This window comes from Canis lupus, chromosome 9, assembly GCF_011100685.1.
Source record: "Canis lupus familiaris isolate Mischka breed German Shepherd chromosome 9, alternate assembly UU_Cfam_GSD_1.0, whole genome shotgun sequence".
Classification (NCBI taxonomy): Eukaryota; Metazoa; Chordata; class Mammalia; order Carnivora; family Canidae; genus Canis; species Canis lupus.
The window spans coordinates 13,578,851-13,606,408 of NC_049230.1; the positions used below are offsets into that span (position 1 = coordinate 13,578,851).

At 36.3% G+C, this 27,558-nt stretch overlaps 1 protein-coding gene across 5 annotated transcripts in view; it reads right to left on the minus strand.

Moving 5' to 3' along the window:
* The window catches only part of HELZ (helicase with zinc finger), a 165,625-nt gene that overhangs the window by 67,770 nt on the left and 70,297 nt on the right, over positions 1 to 27,558 (minus strand). For 4 of the 5 annotated variants that reach the window (XM_038546813.1, XM_038546814.1, XM_038546815.1 and 1 more), the window contains 5 exons: positions 16,636 to 16,969; positions 15,708 to 15,838; positions 9,711 to 9,890; positions 9,120 to 9,224; positions 2,171 to 2,349 (listed from right to left, as the gene is read on the minus strand). In XM_038546813.1, the coding sequence (XP_038402741.1) occupies positions 2,171 to 2,349; positions 9,120 to 9,224; positions 9,711 to 9,890; positions 15,708 to 15,838; positions 16,636 to 16,969 (929 nt within the window). The remainder of the gene's footprint in view (positions 1 to 2,170; positions 2,350 to 9,119; positions 9,225 to 9,710; positions 9,891 to 15,707; positions 15,839 to 16,635; positions 16,970 to 27,558) is intronic. The other variant, XM_038546817.1, reaches the window with a different exon arrangement.

Here is a 27,558-nt window from a genome sequence, read left to right on the forward strand (position 1 = left end):
ATTGCTACTGCCACTCACACTGGGGCACAGGATTCTGTGTACAGAAGGGAGGAGAAAGTCCTTTTGCCCCTAAGAGGGGAAGAGAGGCAAAAATCTCAGTCTCAATGTAGAGAAGGAAAAAGTTCTCCTTTACTGCCAAAACACCGAGGCAGGAAGAAGGAGTCCTTCTTTTTACTAGCATACCAAAGAAACAAAATAGTTTCTGAACAGAATGACAAAGTTATAAAACTCCCTGGATTAATTAGCCTCCTGTGAGGAGGGCCCAAGAACCAAACCTCTTTTTCTATCCCTATTCCTATGAATATCAGCAAGTTCCAAACCATCTACTTATGCAACTTTCTAAACCAATCTGTTTTTAGGTTAGGAACATTTTAAATCTTACTGACTGGCTGTAATATCCACCATCATCATCCATTCATACAAATGGCTGTGACTGATATTGTACATATCAATAAGTGTTGTCTATTTCCTGACAGTGGCCTAAATATGATAGAGGCTTTTGCATTTTTCTCCCTGTTAAGGAGAGACTTTGTTCTTTTTGTTCTACAAAGCTAATTACTTGAAAACTAGTGTTTTCATTAGATAACATTTTAATTAAATAGAGCGAGGCTTGAATCAGGAATTGGATATATCATGAAACTGTTAAAGCTATTGCTTAAGCTAGTAAAGGTAACTCGAATTAATCAAACTGATTTAGCCTGAGACTTGGTTCTCTTATCGGCAAAATAAACCTCCTTCCACAGGACTGATACGGGAATTAAATGAAATCAAGTACAAAACACCACCCAGAGCAAAGTACATAGGCAACTTCTATGTATTCTATATTTTTTGCTCTTCAAAGCCATTCTTTTATGTTCTCACAAAACTTTACTGTTTAGGAGGTTTGGGCATTTTACCTAAGTGGCAAATAGGCAGAGTATAACCATGAAGTAATCAGACTGATTGTTAAATAAACATACCAAAATTTACATTTCAAATAAGTGTTGTTCCTTCAAAGAAGTCAGTTGGGAGGAAATAGAACCCACTCCAATGATGCAGTCACTGTTCAAAACATTTCTGAAACTCTGCTTTTATAACTGGCCTCACCAGCCAGCTATGAACTGCATGCACAAGAAAATAAGTCTCATTACATGAGAGGCACATCTATCTCTCTCTCTCTTTTTTTTTTTTTTTTACCCCTAATGGTACTGCTCAGTTGGATCACCTACCTTATTTACCAGACATGTCTCAGAAAGATTTTGAAGTTTTTCTAAAATTAAATCTACCCTCAAAAAAGAAAGTTTGGTCACCATTCATTCATTCAAAATAAACAGAGGTTTATCAAGGGCCTCCAGGTGTCTATACCCTGGGCCAGGTGCCAAGAATTCAAGGTGAAGAGAACAGTATCTACCTTCCAGGGACTTGAATGTTCAAAAGAATCTGTCACTGGTTCTGAAAGCAATTCCAAAAGGAGAGAGCAAAAAAGTGTTGAGCAATGTCAACTATTATAATACAGCAGTAATAAATGCTCTTCCAAAGCAAATATCTTAAAGTGGTACCACTTTTTGATGGTTAAGTTCTGCTATTCTTATCAGAATTACCTGTCACTTTATATCTGTACTTCATACGATATTAGTTTGATTTTTACAAATTCCTACACTTAAATAATCTTAATAATAGGTCTAAAAAACCTATTATGATTGCTGTCTCTACACTGTATAACACAAAAGTACTTTAAAACAAAAACCTGAGAAAATTGTAAAACAAACAAAAAGACCAAAACTATCCAAATTTGAATTTTCACCTGACCAAGAGTAAGTAAATACCCTCAGATCAGGGAACAAATAGAATAGTGGTCACTCAAATGTCTAAACTAGGGGCGGACTTTTTTCTTTCTTTTTTTTCTTTTTTTTTGGTAAAGGGCCAAACAGTATATATTTTAGGTTGTGTTGGCCATACAATCTCTGTTGCATTTACTCAACTCAGCTGCTGTGGCACAAAGGCACCCATACATAATAAATAGGTAAATAAATGGGCATGGCTATGTTCCATCCAATAAAACTTTATTTACAAAAACAGACAACAGGCCAGAATTGGCCCACAGGTTATAGTTTGCCAACCCCTGATCTAAACCGAATGCAGAAGCCCTATGCATTCAGAGACACCCTATCTGTGTCTTGAGTCAGCATACCAGGTTCAAGGTCCAACTGACAGAGGTACTGGGAAGTATTCAATGTAACAACAACCACTCGGTGTTTAAGAATATCTTCTTTCTGTGGCATCTGAAAGGTGGAATGTGCGCTTGAGATCAAACAGTACTGATGCACAACTGGGTGGACAGTCTTTACCCAGCGATTTCTGAAATATACCCTATAAAAGAAGATAATATTTCCTATTTATATTAACATGTTACCAATATAATAAAAAAACTGACAGTATTATTTAAGACTACCATATCCAGAAATTAACAAATAAATCTGGTAATCATTAACACTCTACGAATTAGAATTTAACATACAACTGTGACTATGCCCTACCAAAAAAGGATTCAAACAGAAAGCATATGCACCATCATAAAATATCTCATTATTTTTAAGTGTTCATAAACACACTGTGTTCACACAAACAGCTCACACAAAGAGTTCATAAGCACTATAGTTTTTTTCAAGTTCAAAACATTCCCATTTGGGAATTACTTTTTTCCTAGAATATTCTTACAAAAATATACTTAATTCATATTGTAATTATCTGTGCTAATAAAAATAGTGAATTGCACATCCACAATAGAAACTTCAATGTTATCTGTATTTCACTTCAGAATATATTTTTATACTCGTATCTAAATAGACCTCTAAAGGAGATTTATTTAAAGGAAATTATCTGAAGGAAATTTAAAAATAAAGTTAAATTTTAGACAACCAGAAAAATCTTAAACAAGAGCATCTCCTCCACTAACTGCAAAAGAAAAATATTAATAGGCCTCATGCAACAGACTACTAAAATGGTATAAAAACAACTCATCCATCCATCCACCCACCCATCTCTAACCCACTGGCATATAACAAATATCTACTGGGTGTCTACTATGCTGCAGCACAAAGGCAAATCACATGATTTCTAGGCTTTCATAAAGGCTTTGATTTACTCTAATTTTAATGGAAAGCCATCAGAGTTCTGACAGGGCAGTCACATGATCTGAATTATGTTGTTAAAGGACCACTCTGTTTCTCTGACAGAATATATAGTTTAGGGAGGTAGGAAAGGGCTGGACAGTGGTATGCTGGTAAATGTTGAACAATCAGCTTGGAAGAAAGGGGTGGAGCTGATCTGTAGTGTCTGCTGACTACTGTGTAATAAAATCTACTACCATGGCCAATTTCAAGCCACCAACATGATGCTAATGAACACAAACTTGGGAAGCCATGTACATGATTATGCCTCACAGCTACTATAAGCTTGGCTGCGACACATGACTGACTGGAACAGAGGCAGGGGCAGAGAATAGAAGCAGGGAGACAAGTTAGGAGGCTGCTGTAAGGCTCTGAACAAGAAAAACTAACAGCCTGGACCAGGATGGTAACAATAAAGATGTGAAGGTAGCTGGATCCGCTATATATTTTGAGAGTAATGCTGACGGGATTTACCGGTGAATCAGATTTAAGAAAAAGGATGATTCTTTACCTTTCAAACTAGATGAATGACAATGGTATTTACAAAGATGGTGAGAGTGAGGAACAGATCTGAAGTGGGGGCTGAGAATTCAACTGTGGACAAATTGAGCAGCAGACATCCAAGGGGGGATATTCAATAAGCAGGGGTATATGTAAATCTGAAGTTCAGGAGAAAGTCTGAGACAAGAAGTATACAAATGGGATAGTATTTAAGCCTTGGGACTAGAAGAAACTAGTTGGAAGAGTGACTGATGACTCCCCCAACTTTCAGAGGCAGGCAAAAGGAGAGGGAAACAGTAAAGATAATTGGCAAGAAGCAGTTAAAGAAGTAGAAGAGGGGATCCCTGGGTGGCGCAGCGGTTTAGCGCCTGCCTTTGGCCCAAGGCACGATCCTGGAGACCCGGGATCAAATCCCACGTCGGGCTCCCGGTGCATGGAGCCTGCTTCTCCATCTGCCTGTGTCTCTGCCTCTCTCTCTCTCTCTCTGTGACTATCATAAATTTAAAAAAAAAAAAAAAAGTAGAAGAGAACTTCGGAGAGCGTAGGGTCCAATCAAGGGATAGACGTCTACATTATTAAATCTTTGGGATATTCTCTAGGCCCATCACAGTGCTTGACTTATTAGCAGCATATAGGTTCATGGTGGTTCCCTGCCTGCAATACTCTCTTCCCTCAGCTTCTGTGACTCAGCTTCTCCTTGCCTTCTGTCTTCCTCTCTAGGTTAGGGCTTCCCACACATTTCTCTTCTCAGGCTCTGTTCTTTTCCTGACCATCTAAACCAGACCCGTGGCTTCAATCACTACCAATACTCTAGCAATTCACATTTTTCTCCTCCAGCCAAGACCTCATCTCTGAGCTCCAGGATGCATATCCAACTTTTTATTTAACATTTGTCTCCTTTAGGATATTTCAAAGGCAGCTCAAATGTAATATGTGCAAAACCTAACCTTATGATATTCTAAAATGTGTTTTCACCTTCATCAAACTGGTTACTGCTTTTAAGCAAAGCAAAAATAACAGTAATAATAAATACACCTAAATATAAATTAGAAGAGAAAAATTAAGAAATATATTTTAAAACATTATTCTGAGAGGAAGGACAGTAACCTTAGTAAAACTAACCAATATCACTTCTAAAGATGTAAATATGGGGGCACCTGGGTGGCTCACTAAGTTAAGCATCTGCCTTCAGCTGGGGTCATGATCCCGGGGTTCTGGGGTCCAGGTCCACATCTGGCTCTCTGCTCAGCAGGGAGTCAGCTTTTCCCTCTCTCTCTGCCCTCCCCCCTGCTCATGCTCTCTTCCTCTCTCACAAATAAATAAATCTTTTTTTTTAATATATAAATAATAAAATATGTAAAATTATTAAACAACATGTTTTAGGTCTTTTTTTGTTGTTGTTTTGTTTTAGGTCTTTTTTTTTTTTAATTTTTTTTTATTTATTTATGATAGTCACAGAGAGAGAAAGAGAGGCAGAGACACAGGCAGAGGGAGAAGCAGGCTCCATGCACCGGGAGCCCGATGTGGGATTCGATCCCGGGTCTCCGGAATCGCGCCCTTGGCCAAAGGCAGGCGCTAAACCGCTGCGCCACCCAGGGATCCCTGTTTTAGGTCTTAATAAAAAATGTTTAATTAGGGCAGCCTGGGTGGCTCAGCAGTTTAGCGCCACCTTCAGCCCAGGCCGTGATCCTGGGGACCCGGGATTGAGTCCCACGTCAGGCTCCCCACATGGAGCCTGCTTCTCCCTCTGCCTGTGTCTGGTCTCTCTCTCTCTGTCTCTCATGAATAAATGAAACCTTAAAAAAAAAAAAAAGTTTAATTAGACAAGCAAAGCAGAATTTACTTAAGTAAATGAAAAATCTCATTTTACCAATTACCTGAAGAAAATCATTTACAAATTATGATTCCATTAACTAAAATATGTGCATTTAAACATAGAAATTACTAGAAACTAAACTCTAAAATGTTAGTAGTATTTATCTCTGTGTGCTGAGAGTATAGATAATTTTTACTTTCTTCTTGTTCTTTTCTATATTTTCCATACTTTCCTACATGAACATTTAATTGTAAAGCTGGAAAAAAGGTTTTGCAAATTATTTATCAATACTAATACCAAGCACCACTTCTCCCTCAAAGAAAAAATAAAAATTGAAATTCGGGATCCCTGGGTGGTGCAGCGGTTTTGTGCCTGCCTTTGGCCCAGGGCGCCATCCTGGAGACCCAGGATCGAATCCCAGGTCAGGCTCCCGGTGCATGGAGCCTGCTTCTCCCTCTGCCTATGTCTCTGCCTCTCTCACTCTCTCTCTCTCTGTATGACTATCATAAATAAAATTAAAATAAATAAATAAAAAATAAAAATTGAAATTCTAAAAGTCTCACTACTGACCTTTTTTTGCAATTACCTTGGAAAGTCACCTCAAGTTGAAGCTAGTAAGACAAAGTTTAATCATTAAGCCTATATTCCTTAAAAGTGTTGACTTCAAAAAGACTTAAATACTTTCTTGGTACTTTCACTTTGTGCAACATTTAAGGTACACACTGTCTATAAGGCTATTCAAAACACAAGCAACACTTTTCAAAACTGGAGAACAGTGAGTGATAAGTGACACCTTCAAGCTCACAGTATGAAATGTGACACCAATTAAGTAATTTACATATTTCTAGGAAGAAACCATCCACAGATTTTAATATGAATTATGACTGTTAAAGTAGCAGATTATCTGGTATTACATAATTTTAATTCACTGAAATTTTATTCATGTATTGAATTCATATATAATAACCCCTCAAAATATTATTACTTAAGATACTACAGAATCAGAAATATCCCAGAATATAATCTATTACTTTGAAAATCTATAGAAAACAACAAATATATTCTATTTGCCCAGAAAGCAATAAATATATACTCTCTCCATAGATAATTATAAAGTAGTAAGTCAGCCAGAACCAGTTACCAATCTTCAGAACTATACACAGAAACTGTGTCTTCCTCTCTGGCCCAACATTTTTTTTTAAGATTTTATTTATTTGAAAGAGAGTGCACGCATGACTGGGGGGAAGGGCAGAGGGAGAGGTAGAAAACAGACTCCCCGCTGAGCAGGAAGCTCGATGTGGGGACTCAATCCCATGAGCAGAAGGCATACACTTAACCGACTGAGCCACCAGGTGCCCTTCTATACCTTGAAGTCTACTAATTCTAATGAAATAAGAAGTAAAAACCAAAACAAAATGTAATCTAAAATGGTTCCTAAAACCTCCAATCCTGGCATTTTAAACTCAACTCCTGGAAGCAATAGAATTTTATACATTTCAACCATAAGTGTACATATTTAAACATATTTACTGTATTAAATGTTTATGACCATTTTCACACTTTACGGCATTTACCAGTCCCACTCCAGACTACAAGATGTAGAAGGCAAACTCTTTCTTCATGGGTCTTATGCCACAGACAGCACACCTTCAAGGTCACGTGTAGACACTTAGTGCCCCCTTGTGTTCTTTCCCCTGCATCCTGGGACAATTCAGATAAAACTAATCTCCCCTAGAGGACTGCACCATGCTAATTTCCTCTATCCCACCCCTCCCATACCTCTGTTTGTCATCCCTCAGGATAATTACAAATTAATCTGAGTAAATGTAATAACAGATGGCACTAATAAATTTTAATAATTCAATGCACTGCCCTCCTAGGGAATACACTTACAAGTTAACACCATTCTCCTTTCTTTTTCTTTTTTTTTTTTTTAACACCATTCTCAAAGAGATATACAGTGGTGAAAATGTAGGGCCACAAAAAGAAAATACTTAGGAAAAAAATCAAGCCTTTCTTATTTCATTCCATTTAACTAAATGGAATAACTTGAAACTTATATTTAAATAAACCACTCTTCAAGCTTGAGGAGAGGTGAGATTTTTCTGCTAGAGAGCAAGTTTCTGTATCTAGACCATTACAACTATACATATACCCTATTAAAACGTAACTTCTTATTCTACACACTGGATTATAACCTGTTGGATTATAACCTCCAAAACATAATTTTAAGTGGGAAAAGTTAAACATAATGCTAGTCACATGGTAGATGTTAATGTTTATCAACAACAGCTCTTCAGCCCCAAAAATCAAATGACCAATCCTAAATCAATCCTAAATCAATCAAGATTTGAGGGGGCTTTTACTCCACTGCTTCCAAGCCAAACTATGATAATTGAAGCTGTCATACTTCCTACATAGCACACACATACACAAACATAAACACACACACCAATAATAAAAGCAAACAAAACAAACACCTCCACTAAAAAACACTCATGGCAAAACTGCTACTAGCCTGAGTTTTTACTTAAGACTAAAAAAGATTAGAATCTGAAGCAAACTAGTTACTTATGATTTAACCACTGATAAAATGCATTTTCATTTGTAGTGACTGTACATATGTGATATTTTCTTATTAAATATAACTGGATTCTACTTAAAATAATTATTTCTGCTCTAATTTATCTTCCAGAGTGAAAACAAAGTATGGCATAAAAACCTGTGTAGCAGGCCACACCACCTTTTTCTCATTTGTTCTTTTTAATGCAATTGTAAAATCATTCAAACAGCTTTGGTTGTGGTTATTAAGAATTAGATAGCATAATCTCATTTTTTCATGCCTGGACTCAACTAGAAATAAAAAGTTAGTGGATTATGATTCAAAAGTGTGGTTAGAAATTAATTTGTAAGCAGTAATTGTATTCGAATAACATAGGGCATGACATATTAGTTTGTAAAATGGCAAAACTAAACATTAATTCATATAACAATGAAAGCAAATGGTGTAATAAACAACCATTTAATGATTCTTTATTGTTTTCTGAAGAAAAGGATTTATTCCCCACAATCTGTACTTAAGTACATTTCATATCCATATACACTCAAGACAACCTTTCTCTATCAACATAAACTTTTCTTTGATACTTTGTCTCTTAAATGATAGCAAAAAGTTGTAAATACCAATTACATTTTGTTGTAGTAATCATTTCTGTATTTCATGCTCCTCTAAAGTGTAGCTTCTATGAAATTACCTGCATGATGACGGTCAAAATTTTATATCTACTGCATGACTAGTCTGCCATGCAAAATATCCTAGAATTTTAATTAAATTTAATTTAAATAAATCATTTTTATATTATTTCATCATAGTAGCTTTTAGAGGTACACATCAAAATCTGCTCAGATTGTAACAACATTTTTATATACAAAACTTAAAAAAGGATGTCTTTCTCTTTACTTAATGTTTAAGAAATGATCAAAGATTTTTTTAATTTTTATTTGATTTTAAATGACTGCTTCAAAAGGCATCACCTCCAAATGTCAATATAGTTAAAGATTTCATGTTCTCAAAGGTACTAAAATCTTTACAGACACCTTTTCTTAAGAATAATAAAGTATGATACAGATACATAATAAGCCTTAAAAAATACCTGAGAGGTCTTGCCTGGGGATTGCCTGCTTCTACATATGGATGTAAATAATCCTTTATGTAGAGGTCAGCAGCACTATTAGAATGGGTGCAAATGAGGATCCTGCTGAAATAAATGGTGCAAATAAAAAGAATGATAAAACACAAAACTACTCAAGCAGTATAATACCAAACAAAAGCAGTGGCCATCTTAATATCATACATTTCCCTCAACCTACTCAGCATTCTTCAACGTTTTATTCAATGATGTTTTCAGAAAACTGTATTACTCTTTAAGCTGTAAAGGAAATAAGCTCCCCCAAATTATTTTTAAATCTATTACACAGAACTTTTTTCCTGCACCCAACTCTTTGGCTCTAGCATATATTACAATTTCGTAGCAGACTTGGGAGTTCTAATGGCTATTTAAAAGTGCCAATATTTTAACAGTATATTTTAAAAGAATTCAAATTTTAGTCCTTTGGGGTTTGGGTGTGGGTCTTTTTTTCCCAAGCTGAATTAAACGGTCTTGCTATCCTTAGCTTTGTACTCACAATAAGAACAGAGGTTGTGCCCTACTGATGAAATTGGAGCACACATACCACCATCTCACCTCGTCTCTTGCTGCTGGAGTATGTGCTTGACGGCCTGAGCTAGAGTGAACGTTTTGCCCGTCCCATAGGGTCCAATGATGAGGACAGGAGGCAGCTGTATTGAAAGTGGAGTTGTAATGGCCAGAACAGCCTCTTTCTGTTTTGCATTTAGCCGAGGATCCAGCTGTTCATCCCATTGTCTATAGAAAATAAAAATTTATTTTAAACGCATCCATCTTATAAATAAGCAAAACAAAAGAATCTTAAATTTTACTGAACCCTTAAAAATACTGAAGAAGCAGAGCATCTACAAAAACAAATGCTTATTCTTTTCAGAAAATTACCCAACAGAGTTGGTATAGGGTGCTTCACCATGTAGATCAAAATTCGCTTTAATTACTGTGTCCTATTCTAAGTGCAAAGAGATTTTGATAACTAAAGCACACACTCCTAGTCTAGCCACTACCAAGTCTATAAATAGTAATGGCAAAGTCTCAAAAATTAATTTCCCTCTGTTACATAAAAAGATCAAAAAACTTTCTTTTTCTGTTAATAAATCAGTATTCGTTTCTTTGTACCATCAGTAAAATGTAAAAAGGAGACAAACTGAATTTCAAATTCTAGTCCCCTGAAAGCTCTCTTTAGTGAAATTTAAAACAAGAGGCAGGGCAGCCTTGGTGGCACAGCGGTTTAGCGCTGCCTGCAGCCTGGAGTGTGATCCTGGAGACCCGGGATCGAGTCCCACATCGGGCTCCCTGCATGGAGCCTGCTTCTCCCTCTGCCTGTGTCTATGCATCTCTCTCTCTCTCTCTCTCTCTCTCTCTCTCTCTCTCTGTGTGTGTGTCTCATGAATAAATAAATTTTTTTTAAAAAGTTAAAAAAAATAAAATAAAACAAGAGGCAAAGAAAAACCTGTGTGTTCCTGGTTAAAAACATAAACATTCACAACATTCTTAATTCAGAAAATAAGTTTTTTGTTTGCTTTTTTTTAAAGAGGGGTGCCTGGGTGGCTCAGTTGGTTAAGAGTCTGCCTTCAGCGCACGTCATGATACCACAGCCCTGGGATCAAGCCCTGAGTCAGGCTCCCTGCTTAGTGGAGTGCCTGCTTTTCCCTCTTCTCCCAGCTCCTGCTCTCTCCTGTGCTCTCTCACTATCTCTGTCACTATCTCTCTCTCAAATAAACATATAAAATCTTTTTAAAAAAAAAAGTATCAAAGGCGAAACAATATGAAATGTTTTCTAATATTTTCCCACATACACATAATGTACATCTGTTCTATTTTTCAGCATAGAGAACACCTGTCATAGTAGCACAAATGGCTGCTGTAATGGGATCTATCTTACGAGTGTCCCTTCTATGACTTGGCTAAGTTTTGAAGATTTAAACGAACAGCAGATGCTAAAAGGGATCAAACCAAGTGGAGAATCAACAGCATTCTTTCTCACAACTACAATTAAAATACTAAATATTGCAACAACTATGGTAAAAATGATAGCGATGTGATCCAAAATAGGAAGGGTGTATAAAGGGATGCTTAAAAAATTTACATTCAAAATGCCTACAAAACAATCCTACATGAAGAGAACATGGTTTAGACCAGAAAAATCCCTTCTCTTGGAGGCTGTCCTCTACTGTAATAAGAAGCTAGTCATTCATGGGAAATCTTAATATTTTCAGTTTTAAAAAATTATAACTAATGCTATATATTGACAGATAATTTCAAACAAATGAAAGTCCCCAAGGAAATATAAAACTTTAGAAAATAAACTTTGACTACATAAACATACCATTACTTATTTCTCTGAAACTTAAGATTTTTAAGTAAAAAACAAAAGTACTCTGACCAGTTGCACTAGATTTCCTGGAAACCATTCACTAAAACTCAAGCTTTTTACTTCAAAGAATATCTCTCTTCATTAAAGAGCCTATGTACTTATAACTCTGCCAGCATCTAGCAATGTTCCATTTTCTGTAAAAGAGGAAATTAAGTGATCATTAAGTCTACATATAATGTATTTGGAGAAACTCAAATCATTCATGGCATCTCCTCTGCCTTCCTCTACTACTGAGCCTAGACAGCTAAAACACTCCATTTTTCAGCCTCCTCTTCTGGAGCTCCAACTCTGGTCAATGAGCTTATAAGAAGAGGTCCCTGAGGGATCCCTGGGTGGCGCAGCGGTTTGGCACCTGCCTTTGGCCCAGGGTGCAATCCTGGAGACCCGGGATCGAATCCCACGTTAGGCTCCCAGTGCACGGAGCCTGCTTCTCCCTCTGCCTGTGTCTCTGCGCCTCTCTCTCTCTCTCTGTGACTATCATAAATAAATTAAAAAATTTAAAAAAAAGAAAAAAAAGAGGTCCCTGAGAAGGGCTTCTGTTCATCCACAAAACACAAAGCCTTAACAGGAGAAAGCCCTCTTGCCCCTCTGCCTTCCTCCTTCACCTGGCTAGAATGAGATCCTGGTAAACAAAACTGCAGCAGCCACCTTATAATCAAGAAGTAACAGACAAAAAGAATAAAACCAACATGCTCCATGGCAGAGAGGAGGAGAGACTTCAGTCCCTGATGGTACTATGGAGCCCTTGCAAGTCCTAGACCATCTGCCTCTGGGCTTCTATCTCTACTTGTTTAAGCCACAGTTAGTTCAATAAACTGTTATTTGCATTCATACTTGACCCCAGTGGCTTCTTTATCTATACATGGAGATAACAACATGCAACAGATGGTCATTCTAAGGTCAAATGAGACAATATATGGAAGCTGTTCAGAAAAATAATTGAGCGATAAGTGCTCAATTAATGTTAGTTTCTATTACTACATTCTCTGAGAATCTCAAAAAAATGACACATTACTCCATCAATACACACTTTCAAAAACAAAGTTTTAAAAAAACACTCTAATCCTTCAAATTTAGTGACTTCAAAGAACTTATGAGACAATTATATACAAAAGTATAAATCTAAGACATTCATGACAAATTTATAGGCATAGTTCTAATACATTATCTCTTTATTTTTATAGTCCATTCTACTTATCAATTGCTTCAGTGTAAATAAGTGCTTCAGAGCAGACCAGAAACCATCTATAATTTCCGGTGATGAATGAGGGAGGCCAATGGGCACAAGTTGTCTTTAGTGTACCACCTGCTCAATAAAGGAAAGACAACTTATAATACATATGCTGGTAAGACATCCTGATTTTCACAGTTTAAAATAATATAGTCTCTTCAAGCTCATTCTGAATAAAAATTATTTAATCCTTGAACCACATTGATTCAAAGTCCCTTTTTCCCCTGGTCTAATATATTTTCATAATTAATTTACAGATCACATGCTCGAGAATAATTTCTCAACTTCATTTATCTATCTTTATTCCACCTTATCCCAGAAAAGATTTTAAATGGCTAATAGTTTCTCAGTATATTCCTATACTCCAAAGACACCTTTTAGTTACCATTAAATTACGGGGGTATGGAATCTCTTCCTGCTCAAAAGTTTTTTGTTACTTGACATTTTCTTACTTACTTTTGTAGTTAACACTTGCAGTCAGTAGTATTTGAATATACTGTTACATACAATATAATTTTCAGAGGTAAACGTATCAAATACATGCCTAAAAGTTTACTGATATGCTCTCACATTTGAAACCCTAATTTCCTTCTTTAAACTTGAAACTTTTTTTTTTTTTTAACATTTTATTTATCTATTCATTAGAGACACACAGAGAGACAGAAACACAGGCAGAGGGTGAAGCAGGCTCCTCACAGGGAGCTGGATACGGGACTCAATCCCAGACCCTGGGATCATGCCTGAGCCAAAGGCAGACACTCAACTGCTGAGCCACCCAGGCATTCCTAAACTTGAAACTCATAGTAACTTAAATACGTCATATATTAATAACATGTAAGACTGTTAAGGATTTACAGATAAATGAGACATGGTCTCTTCCTTCAAAAAGCTCAGACTATAATGAAAACAGGAGAAATGTACACAAGTGACAAAAATTCATTTGAGATAAATTGTGCTTGAAAAGCACAAAAGTGACTGAATCTAGCACACAGCAGATACTCGAGAAATTTTTGTTGGAATAATGAAATGAAAGAGTCAGATTCATCTCCTTGAAGGTCAGAACATTTGGACTGTATTAAATCTTAAAGAACAGGTAGATAAATAGATCAGTATTGGGCAAAGATTACTTCAGGAAGAGAAAACCATTTACAGATAAAAATGGTATAGGGGGACTCTCTGAGTTTATTGGGTATAAAGTATCAGTTTCATAAGATGAGAAGGTTCTGAAGATGCATGACAATGTGAATATACTTAATACTACTGAAGCATATACACTTAAAAGTAGTTTAGAGGCTACTTTCTGTGTTATGTAAATTTTACCACAATTTTTTTAAATTGTAAGAAATTAAGTATAGGGCCAATTAAACAAACTTCAAGGTAATTCAATATGACTAGAGCATGGGTATTTAGAGGGGTAAGGGGGAAGTCAACTAGAAAAAAATAAAATAAATCTGAAGCTACTGTTGGAAAGCCCTGTCAAAGGAACCACATAACAAGAGGATGGTGTTCAGCTGCTCAGACTATCCACATATCAAAGAGACACCTTCAGAGATTTATAATCACTAAAATGAAGTGATTATTTTAGCAAACTAATTGTGGAAGAAATATGTGTATTGGACCAGAGAGCAGAAACATAAACTGCCGGACAGAAGACCAACCAGAAGGCTACCTACATAATCCGGCTCTAAATTACATACTGGCTGTAAAAATGGAAGAAGGGGGGGGGTGAGTGCAGAGAAGGTGAATCAAATGGGAAATGAGAAGACTGGACTTTTATAATTAGTAAATCACTGATTACTTTCAGGAGAGTGAGGAAGTGGGAAAACAGATTACAGGATGAGTATAAAGTACAGTGGAAACATATAAACTCCTCCTGCTTGAGAAGTTTGGCAGTAAAAAGAATAGGAAACAGATAGTCAGGGGAAGCAAAATAAGGGAGAAATGATTTGGTTTTTGTGTTGTAAGGCATACTGTGCTTTGTTCTACTTTTAGAACTGGAAGAAATGGAATGTGAGGGGAAGAGATATATGCCACTTCTAGGCCTGGCCCATAAAAATTTCCTATGTGATCCCTTGTGCTCATTCTTCCCCTGCCTGCCAGCTGCATGTCAACACAAAGAATGAAACCGTGGTAACCACTTACTGAAGATACTAGGGCCTCCATCAGTGGTGGAGCAGGGCCCCCTGACCAGGACTGGATTTACACAGGTGATAAGTAAATAAACAAACTTCTATTGTGTAGAGCCATTGAGATGAAAGAAAGGAAAGAAAGGGAAGATAGGGAAAGGGAACAGAGAAGGAAAGGGAAAGGGGAAGGAAAGGGAAGAAAAGGGAAGGAAAGGAAAGGAGGAATGAGCAGGGTAGCAGCAAGGGCCAAGAAGATAAAAACTCAGGAAAAAGGATGAGAAGAAAGATGCAGTCATACAGCTGTCATGGTTATTTTGGAAACAAATCAGAAGTACCCTTATAAAGACACTTATAAAGCTGTGCCAAGGTGAATTTAAGCAGGAAAATATTTATACAACCATTAACCTGAGAGCAGTTTCTGAAATATTATCTTCTATGATACTTTCTCCATTTTCCTAAATTACAAAAACATCTTCTATATTCAAAAATCATTTTAAATTAACTGTTTGAGACACTTTAAAAGGTCCTAATTTTCCCATTCAACTTATACTCAGAAATATACATGAATCACTTGGCATTCTATCAAATTAAGGTGTTGAGAAAAGCAACAGAACTCAATTAGACTCTGAGGAAAAGTAAAGAAAGTACATGATGAACATCAAAGGTTTCCTTTTAAGACTCTTTCACTTTCCTTTCTTCACTAAAACATGGCTCCTGGAGAATATGGTAAATTTGCTTATAAAACCATATTGGCATTACTTGATATAGAGATTCAACTTAACATTAACATGACTTCCTTTAGTGAGACATCTCCTTTCCTGTACCTGTTGGGACTCCAAGGTATGGTTGGAGTCATAGTGGTGTCTGGAAACAAAACCCCATTGTCCTTGATCCTGTCTAGCGCATAATGCATTTCACAGAGGGGTAATCGATTTAACTGAAACTGAAGTTCAACCTGAAACACAAAATAAACATTTTTTTAAAAAATGTATGAACACAAACATCAATGCTTGCAGCTTGCTTGAAGATTTTGTGGAGATAACCTTTTTGGGAAGCCAAGTTTAGAGATTCTTTTAAGTGCAATCCTATTTTAATAAGAAATATTATGGCTAATTTTGCTTTGTTTACTTAAGGCATTGAGAAAAGCAACAGAACAGTGTCAGGCATTGCAATATGCACTTTACATAAATTATCTCATTTACTAGTACCAATGCTGTATATATCATTAATAACCCCATTTTACATCTAAAGAAAATGAAGTACTTGTGAATCACTTAATATCTAAATAAAGGTTATCTGATTCCTCCATATTGCTATGAATAATATACTCGATGAAATTAGTAGAACATCGTGAAATATCATCTCTCAAGTGATAAAAACCAGGCCTAGGACACATTGGCTTTCCAGTTACATATGGCAGAAGAGAACTATAAATAGAGAACACAGGCAGACACAACCTCAGATGAGAATTGTCCTGGTTGTGGCTTAGTTTCCTTTAATCTGTTCATTTACTGATTTAAAATTCTAATCAGAAAGTTTGGCCTCGTGTAAGACTGAAACCTTGTAGATGTCAATTATCAAACTGGTTTTCTCTGACAGTGGAGTCTAATTCTCCACCCACCACCATAACAGTTCAAAGTCAACGGCACTTCAGGTTATGGCAGAAGATGGAAAGCCAAACCAGAAGAATTTTATCAGCTAACAAGAATACTATAGACAACCATAATTAAGTTTTCTCACTTCAAAACACACCTGTATGTCATAATCAGGCCGAAGATTAAGTTCCTCACAGCATTCCCTGGATATCCTTAAAAATATATATTCTTTTGTTTTTTCTTCAATAGTAGCTTCATAAACCTTCTCTTTGGTTCCCTGGGTCTGTACTAACTTCTCTTTAGGGACTGGTAATAAATAAACAGCATTGACTTTGGTCATCACCAGCCGTCCAGCCAAAGTATCTTCAGAAAGTGTTTCAGTAAGCTTAAAGCGACCAAAAAGTTGTCCATTCTGAGCATACTTTGCACCTCCAGAAACTCCAGTGAGCATGAAACTTGCTAGAATCTGCAACTGCACTTTAAGGTTGAACCTAAATTAGAAGTAGAAAATGAGTTTGAATGTTTTACATCAAAAACATAAAAAAAAAAAAAACTAGATTAGAACAAAATAAATCTAAACATGCAAAAAACTAAAACTTCATCGTCAATTCTGCTCTATCGCACTATAAACCATATACTACCTTTCTGCCTTTAATTTAAGCTGGAAACAACCAAACTTTTTTTAAGTGAATAAATTCTCACCCAAGCTATAAAGATACATACTTAGTTGAACTGAAGAAAACATTTTTAAAACCTAAACATTTAAAATAAAGCTAAGTATGATATTTTGATAAAATAAAATATTATTGCATGTTTAATACAAAAGTCTGCTTGAACACACCATGGGATCATTAAAACTAAAATCCGGGACACCTGGGTGGCTCAGTGATTGTCTGCCTTCAGCTCAGGGCGTGATCCCGGAGTACCGGGATTGTGTCCCACATTGGGCTCCTTGCATGTAACCTGCTTCTCCCTCTGCCTATGTCTCTGCCTCTCTCTCTCTCTGTCTCTCATAAATAAGTAAATAAAATCTTAAAAGAAAAAAAAAAAAAAAAAAAACTTTAAAATCCCCTAAAGCCAGAAGGTAAGGCAGTGTTGAAACTACAACCCTTCATTTTTTTTTTTTACAACCCTTCATTAAACTGAGACTTTTCAAGTATATCTTACCAAAAGATTCAAACTGTGAAATTTTTCTTTCAATACTGTTAACAAATAATATCCAGAATAAACTTTTGTTAGTGACTACCCTGAGACAGATCTCATGCAGGAATTACTGGAAGAGAAGTTAAGAGCTAACTTGTCAGGAAATGGCTGGCACACTCACAGGCAGTGAGTGTGAGAGAATGTGTGTCAAGCAAGTATGGAAAATCAAGATCTACATGGTCAAGAAGTAGGAGGTGGAAGAAAGATTTAAAGTAACAGACACCTTTCTCCTTTGCCATTCTGAAATGATGCTGTAAGAAAAGACAAAGCGGTAAAAGAGGAAAGGGAACATCTACTTTTTCTTCAGAAGATTTAAAAGTATGTGAATGAAAAAAATTAAGTTGTTTTAAAATCTATACATCCATTTATGGAAAAGGCTACTTTTTAATGGTACTACTGGTCTGGTTTCAAATCTTCTTTTGTATACATGATGCTAAGAATATCTTATAAATTCTTAAGGAAAAAAAACTTTTTTAAACCTTGTAAACTTTCTTAATATTAACATCTGCTTACAATATTAGGAAAACAAATCTAATTAAAAACACCATATCAAGGGGCACCTGGGTTGCTCAGTCAGTGAAGGTCGCTCAGTCAGTTAAATGTCTGCCTATGGCTCAGGTCATGATCCTGGGACTGAACCCCACAAGAGGTTCCCTGTTGAGCAAGAAATCTGCTTCTCCTTCCCCTTTGCACCTCCTCCTACTCTCATTCTCAGTCTCTCTCTCGAATAAATAAAATCATATTAAAATGTTAATTAATGTCTATTTACATACTTTAAATTATCAAAGTAAAAAAAAATAAAGTCAGAAAAGTACAAGGATACAGAAACACTGTTACAGAACTCTTTAAGGAAAATAACTGAATAGCTATTCATGCATGCAATATACAAGAGTTTACAAGTTCCATTAGCAACCTTAAAAATAGAACATGTAAGACTTCAAAAACATGTATAAATACATACTAAAGTTAATATTTAGTAAGGAGGCTCAAATGGGGATTAAATAAATGAATACCAGCAGAATTTGCATATGTGTGGAATTATTAAAAATCACAGTATATTTTTCTCATTCTCGTATTTCATAGATCCAAACTAGTTTGTATCTTACCAGTTACATTTGACTCTTTAAAGACTGGAATGTGCACTAAATTCACATTTGAAAAAATCAGTCTTAAAATGAAAATAAAAGTATATTATACTCCCCAGTTTACATATATTATACTCCCCAATTTACATATAATCTATGTTCACCTGCTTTTTTGTTTGTAATAAAATATATGCTTTTAAAAAGAACAGGAACCTATGGCTGTATTTTCAAATACAGTTAAAAATTTTTTTGTAAGATTTTATTTATTTATTCATGAGGGAGACAGAGAGAAGAGAGGCAGAGACACAGGCAGAGGGAGAAGCAGGCTCCCTGCAAGGAGCCTGATGTGGTACTCAATCCCAGGATCCTGGGATCACAACCTGAGCCAAAAGCACTCAGCCACTGAGCCACCCCAGTACCTCAAACACAGTTAAATTTTTACATTCCTTTTACTCCACATACACACATGAGATTTAGGGTCATTAAAAGTTTTCTGAGCTAAAAGAAATTTCTTATAACGCATTCTTAATTTAGAAATAGTCTCTTTGTTGCTTAAGGTGATACACAGTATTGTCTTGTTTTGTTTTTAAACTTTGTAATCACTTTGCGCTTTCTTTTCTACTGACTTCCAGAAAGTCATACTCTCCTACTTTTTGTCTTACCTTTCTAGCAGCTCCTCCATATTCCACCCAAGCACTGGCCACCAGCTCAAAGTCTACCCTGCCCTCTTCTTGCTCTGTAGATTCTCATCAAGGGAGGTCACCCTCTCTCCTAGATCTCTCAGCTCAGGGCTGTTAACCCAACTGTCAAGCAGACACCTTCACTTATATGCTCTTCAAACTCAGTACAAGCAAAACACAATCTGCATCCAACATCCCCTCCTGTCACCCCAAACCAGTCTTTCCACGTATGACACATCTTGGACAATAGCACTCTCAGCAACCTAGGTGTCCAAGACAGAAACCAGGTTACCCTGGACCTTTTGTCTGTCACCATCCTTCAATCCCCCATCATAATTTCACCAAGCTGTTGGTTCCTCTTCCTACTAATTTATCTTCATCTTAATGTTTTGAACTTAGATAACTATAACAAACTCCTAACATGATTGGTTTCAAATCTATACTCCAAACCACCACCACAGGATCTTTGCAAACTCGAAATCTGATGATAAGTAGCTTTATCTAGCTCTAAGGGTAAGGTTTAACCAACTTTCTCTCTCACCATCCTATCCAACTCCATACACGAGCCCTCCATTACAGCTAGGATGACCAACTTGCAATTTCCTCCAAAATTCCATGCTCTTATTCTCATGTCCCGTTCTTTCCAACTAATGTATTTGTCCTATTTCTTCATCTGACAATTTTACCTGGGTTTTGTTGTTGTTGTTGTTGTTGTTTTTAATTCAGCTTAAAGGAACACCTAGGTGGCTCAATTGGTTGAGGGTCCAACTCTTGGCTTCAATTCAGGTCATGAACTCAGGGCGGGGGCAAGGCAGAGCTCCACAATAGGCTCTGTGTTCAGCAGGAAGGCCACTTGAGATTCTCTCCCTATGCCTGTCCCTTAACTTGTGTGCATGCACACACTCTCTCATGCTCTACTTAAAACAAATAAAATATTTAAAAATAAATAAATAAAAATTCAGCTTAAACACCATCTGGTTCCCAAAAGCAGACTTGATTCCCTCCTTGACTTCACTTCTCCTTCTCCCCACTAATGTGGGGTAGATGTCCTCCTATGGGGCTTTTGTGCATTCCTACTGCAGTGTTAATTACATTGTATTGTAACTCTGTATTTATAGGTCTGTCTCCCCTACTGGATAACAAACTTTTTTCTAAGTTTTTATTTTAATTCCAGTTAGTTAACATACAGAGTTATACATCAGTTTCATGGATTGCAAACTTTTGAAGAAGAAGGAAATATAACATTTTTGTCTTAGAATCAGTAGTGGCTAATCTGAACCTAACATTTTATATACTCAATAAATTTTGTTCATTGAACTAATTTTACATTTTTGTAATAATCTGATTTTTTCCAGGCAACATATTTCCATTTCAACTACTTTATATTATTCCCTAACAAACTCTAGAAATTGCATATTTCCTCAACTAAGGCAATATATTAAAATTTTATTATTACATCCATTTTAGAAGCTACCATTCCAAAACACCTGATGACAACTAGGAAATCATGAAAAATTCACCTCACTCTTAAAGTAACAAGAGAATCCTCTTATGACATTTAGTTGTGCCTTGGAACAAAACTCTTGAGGTAGAGGCACTAGAAAATAAAAGTATTAAGAAATACAGCTTTCCGCCAGAAGATTCCTCATCTGTTCAAGATACAGACCTAATAGGCATCATAGACTTTCCAGTAGAAGTTACAGCTAGTAGAATATTTAATTTTCTAAAATATTAATAGCCTAAAACTAAATTACATTAGTAAGATTTCTTAAATATTTAGAACATGTAAAGTTTTATGATTTAATAACTCAGAAATACCTAGACTACAAAATATATCCTACAATTAACAGATTATTTCTTAATAAAAAGAAAAACCATCTTTCCATTATTGCTTGTCACATTTTGAAATCAGCCTTAAAGCTTATGTAATTCCTAACCTTTTGGGAAATGGAATAGCAGCCAAGTAAATTTTGACCAATTTAATATCATACTTGGCTAAAAGAAATATAGCTCTATCAATCTTGGCATAGTTATATCTCTTGAGTGTAACTTTAAAAGAATTTCAAAGCTATATAGAGAATTTCACTTTATACAATTTCTGACTAAATGAATGATAACAAAAATCAACCAAGGTAATAAGCCAATATCTGGGTTTATTGAGGCAGAGCAACAGAACTGAGGCATACCCAACAGAGGCCTCACCTCACCCATCTTAATGATGAAATGTGCATCCACATACCAGGCCTGTCATGCCAGCTGTCAACAATGAGAAGCCACAACAACCTGATTAGGCATGCCACTGTGTCCATACACAGTTTAATGGACACAACAGCTTCAGCCAAAGTCAATTTCTTTTGAAAATGTGCATCTAAGAATCAAATAGATTTCACTTCAAGGTAGAATCATAATTGAATGCTTATCAACATGTAACTGAAGACAAGAGAAATACTTTTCTTTTAATCTTGAAAGAACTCAGAAGCATTTTCTAAAACTTACATGAAATGCAGTACTATCCTTACCACCTCCACAGATCTCACACTAAAATTTAATATAAAAAGAAATCTTAATTTCTGGACTGCTTTGAAAATCATCCCTTTCCTTAAAGTAAAAAAATAAAGAGATAAAACTGATTACTACATCCAAACTCAAGCCAAAATATATTTTGTCTAATCTTAAGAACTTCATTCAATCCCATTTTCAAGGAAGGCATGCTAAGGTGACCATGTAAAAATATAATCCAAACCTTACAATTACAAATGCAAGAAATCAGGGGCGCCTGGGTAGTTCAATCGATTAAGCATCTGCCTTCAGCTCAGGTCATGATCCCAGGGTCCTAGAATGGAGCCCCACATCAGGCTCTCTGCTCAGCAGGGAGTCTGCTTCTTCCCCCCCCCCCCATGTTTATGTACACTCTCTCTGAAATAAATAAAATATTTTAAAAAATAAAATAAAATGCAAGAAATCAGTATAAATTCCCTTGATACCACTTTCAAGAATAGCAATATTCTGTTTAAATTGTCAAAGTTCACAACTGACCAATACATTCTCTTGATCTTAGGAAATTATCACTCATGGGAAAGTCTGACTAAATCTCAAAGAGGCACATTCCTGCGCATACGGAATACATTTTACTGTCAATACACACGCATCTAGGTCATTTGAGGGAGGAGTCCATTTACCCATACCATTGTCCTCCGGCTTTAAATTGAGTCTCAATCCGGAACAAAACATTCTTCACCATTCTAATGGTGACTTGGGTTTGCTTTGATGACTGGTAGTGACTGAACAGACAAGTAAAATGACCCAATCAGACATACTAGAGCATGACCCAAAGACCAAATCCAAACTTCAGCCTGTTTTTGTATATCCTTAACTAACAAGACAAAGACAAAACAAAGAAGCTATGCAACAAAGACTGTAACAAGTCCACAAAGCCTTTAATAGTTTCTAGTCAGCCCTTTATAGGAAAAGTTTGCTGATTCCTACACTACAGCATAGTTTAGTAGCTACATACAGACCCTCTCAAATCCATTTTAAAAATATATTTCATGTTATTTTTAAAGAATTAACAATCAAATATGAATTAAATTCAAGGCAACATTAAAATATATACAAATAATAAGTTTAAAGGGGAAAGGAAAAAACAAAAAATAAAAAGTTTTTAAGTAGTATATAAAACTACTCTGTAAAAGATTTTTGAAAATCCTTTATGTCTGTCATTTGTCCCTTGTCCATGTGCTTACAGACACCCTCTGAGAATTCCATTTAATTACTGAGGATCTGCTGCTTTGTATGTGCACCAACTCTATGCTGTACTTCACAGAATTTTACAAGTCAATTTCAGAAGTGTAATTTACCAGCATTCACATCCAGGGTTACCTTTGGATGAGAGAATCACTGATAACTTCCAGAATTCTCTGACGCGGTAACTGTCTACTTGTCACATCAGACGTTTAGCAATATTCTCTTTTCTGTCTTTAAGATTCTTCAAAGTCTTGTGTGGTTAGCATATATAACACATAAAAAGTGATCCTAGAGATTTATATTCAATTTGTAAACATCCCTATTTGAGCCAATAATTATTTTAAAGATCAAAAAAAAAGAAAGCTTAGATGTTCCTACTATACGCTCTCTTACTACAATCTTTCTTTTCATCTCTAAGGGCAATTTTACATCTGGATCATCAAGTGCTGCAACTGATAATGTTCTAACTGCCTTTCTATTTCTTTGTTTGCTTTTTCATATTTTAATTGTAATACGTGGTCATTGTACAACACATCAAAAAAAGAGAAAACCACATTAAAACATAAAAATCACTCATAATTTCACCAACTAGAACTTGTAATGCTGTAACTCTAATATTTTTATTTTTATTGTTATTGTTTTCTAATATTTTTATATACAAATATATTCACATGTGCATGTACATACAAAATTAGAATTATACCAGATACTTTCATGACTAGCATATTTTCCTCTTTATATGGTACCATCAGTATCTTTACTGTTCTGAAAAGTCTTCAAGAACATAATTTCAATACAATAGTCCACCTTATCTGCATGGGATATGATCCAAGACTCCCAGCAACTGCACCATGGATAGTACCAAACCTCATTATATAATATTTTTTCCTAATCATACATACCTTTAATGAAGTTTTATTATTATGCACAATAAGAAATTAACAACAATAACTTAAAATAATTAAAACAATATACTGTAAAAAAAAAAAAAACCTATGTGAATGTAGGGCGTCTCTCTCTCTCTCAAAATATCTTAGTGTAGTACCCACACTTTCTTGTGATGATATGAAATGATAAAATACCTGGGTGATAAGATGAAGTGAGGTAAACGACATAAGCATAGTGACGTAGCATTAAGCTATTATCACTGATGATAGATCTCAAGAAGGATCATCTGCTTCTAGATCACAGTTGATATCAGCTAACTGAAACCAGGGAAAATGAAATCATGGATAAGGGGGAACAACTGTAGTTACGGAACATCAGATTATATGGCTATATCATAATTTACTAATTCTTCACTGTTCTATGAAAGATAAAATTTGTTTACAGGCATCTTTAACTTCACCTCTGATTAGTTCTTCAAGATTGATTCCTCCTAAGTAGAATTACTATATCAAAAGGGTCAAAACTTCTGAATACCTTTAATACAAACTAGCAAATAACCCTCCTCCAAAAATATACAAACTTAGTTTGTCACCAGTGTTCATTTCATGCTGCAGGTATTTTCAAGTCCCTCTTATATGGGTTTTTTTAAGATTTTATTTATTTGAAAAAGAGACAGAGAAGGAGGAAGGGTAGAGGGAGAGGGGGAGAGAGGGAAGGAGGAGGGAAAGAAAGGAAGGGAGAGAAACAGAGAACTCAGTGTCCATATTTAGCACAGGGCCTGATACAGAGCCTGACGCAGGGCTTGACCCAATGACCCTGAGAACTCCATCTGAGCCAAACCAAGAGTAAAAGCTCAACTCACTGAGCCACCTAGGTGCCCCTTATATGGCCTTTAAGAAGCCTCTGCAAGGTGCTCTTGGAGTGAACTTTTTATCTATTTAATTTTTTTTTAAGATTTTATTATTTATTTGATAGAGAGAGAACACAAGCAGGTGGAGAGGCAGGCAAAAAGAAAGAGAGAAGCAGGCTCCCCACAACAAGAAGCCCGATGGAGGGCTAGAACTAGGCCCCCAAAATCATGACCCAAGCCAAAGACAGACACCCAACAGACTAAGCTACCCAGGTGCCCATCCATTTAATTTCTTGATCAGAATCTGACCTTCAGGGACACCTGGGTGGCTCAGCAGTTGAGCACCTGCTGTTGGCTCAGGGTGTAATCCCATGGTCCAGGATCAAGTCCCGTATCAGGCTCCTGGTGGGGAGCCTGTTTCTCCCTCTGCCTGTGTCTCTGCCTCTCTCTATGCGTCTCTCATAAATGAATGAATGAATGAATGAATGAATAAATAAATAAATAAATGTAAAAAAAAAAAGAACCTGACCTCTATAATTTTGTAGGGCTACAGTAATCATTCTTTTATCTGTTCAAATTTCCTTTTATTTTTTTTAAAGATTTTATTTATTTATTTATTCATGATAGACATAGAGAAAGAGAGGCAGAGACGCAGGCAGAGGGAGAAGCAGGCTCCATACCGGGAGCCCGACGTGGGACTCAATCCCAGGACCCCAGGATCGCACCCCGGGCCAAAGGCAGGCACTAAACCACTGAGCCCCCAGAGATCCCCAATTTCCTTTTATTTTTAAGAGAGGGAGAGAGCCTGAGAGTTGGGCGGGGGGATGTGGTGGGCGGGGAAGGGGGGTGCGGACGTGGGACAGAGAGGGAGAGAAAGAGAATCTCCACCAACTCCATGCCCAGCAAGGAGCCTGATGGGGGGGTCGATCTCATGACCCTGAGATCATAACCTGAGCCAAAATTAAGGGTCCAACAGTTAACCCACTGAATCACTCAGGGGCCTCAAATTTCCATTTTTAAAAATTCATTTTTAATGTAATAATCCATAAGCTTAATTGTCTTTAGATATAAGTTCTGAGGTAATGTATCTGGAATGATTTTTAAACCTGAACAAACAATATATTTGGTTTTGGGGTTTTTTTTAAAGATTTTTTTTACTTATTTATTCACGAGAGACACACAGAGAGAAGCAGAGACACAGGCAGAGGAAAAGGCAGGCTCCCGGGGAGGAGCCTAATATGGGACTCAATCCCAGATCTCAGGATCACACTCTGAGCCAAAGGCAGATGCTCAATTGCTGAGCCACTCAGGCATCTAAAACCAAATAAAAGTTAATACATAGTATTTTCTGGGACCCCTGGGTGGCTCCTGTGGCTGAGCGCCTGCCTTGGACTCAGAGCATGATCCCGGCACTCCGGGATCGAGTCCCACATCAAGCTCCCTGCGTGGAGCCTGTTTCTCCCTCTTCCTATGTCTTTGCCTCTCTTTCTCTGTGTCTCTCATGAATAAATAAATAAAATCTTAAAAAAAAAATTTCTGAGTTTCTATTATAGTACTCCAAAATAGTCTTGTAAGATTCTAGTAAATTTTTAAACACTATTTCATCACAATATTTATGATTTTATCAATGTTTTCTTTACTAAGGAAAAGGAATCTATGACCATGTAAATAACATATATGCATATTAATGTGAATATACATGATACAAGCCACTGTCCTTGTTATTTAATAAGTTAACTATTTATTTAGAACCACATATGGACACAATCAATAAAAGTCTTGTAAGAGACCATTAATGACCATAATTCAAAGTGTTAAGAGCAATGAAAAATATATTCTAACTCTGTAAATTTTACAAGCATTTAATTTGAAATTAGATATATTCCAAAAGCTAATCCTATTTAATATTAATTACTTTATTTATTTGAGAGAGAACACGAGAACAGGGGGAAGGGCAGAGAACAGGGGGAGGGGCAGAGGGAAAGGATCTCAATCTCCCCAATGCAGGGCTTGATCTCACAACCCTGAGATCATAACCAGAGCTGAAATCAAGAGTCAGATACTTAACTGAAAAAGTCAGACACTTAACTAACTGCCCCAAACTTTCATTTCTAAGATTACTCTTCCTATAATGACTCAAATAGACTTTTGAATTTACTCTTGATCTTCACTTGTGGCATATGGATAAAATGTAAAATATGTTAAAACATTTATAAGTGGTTATAAAGGTATTTTACTATTACCAAATAGTTTTCCTGAAGATTTAAACCATTTCATTCTTTTTAGTATTTTATTTATTTTTGAGAAAGAGAGCACAAGCAAGAAGAGAGGCAAAGGGAAGGGGGAAGAGCAGACTTCCCACTAAGCAGGGAGCCCAACAAAGGGCTCCATCCCAAGGACCTGAGATCATGACCTGAGCCAATGGCAGACACTTAATTCACTGCCACCCAGGAGCCCCTAAATTATTTCATTCTTAAAATTATATATTTTTTAAATATTTTATTTATTTATTCATGAAAGACACACACACAGAGAGGCAGAGACACAGGCAGAGGGAGAAGCAGGCTCCATGCAAGGAGCCTGATGTGGGACTCGATCCTGGGACTCCCAGATCACGCCCTGGGCCAAAG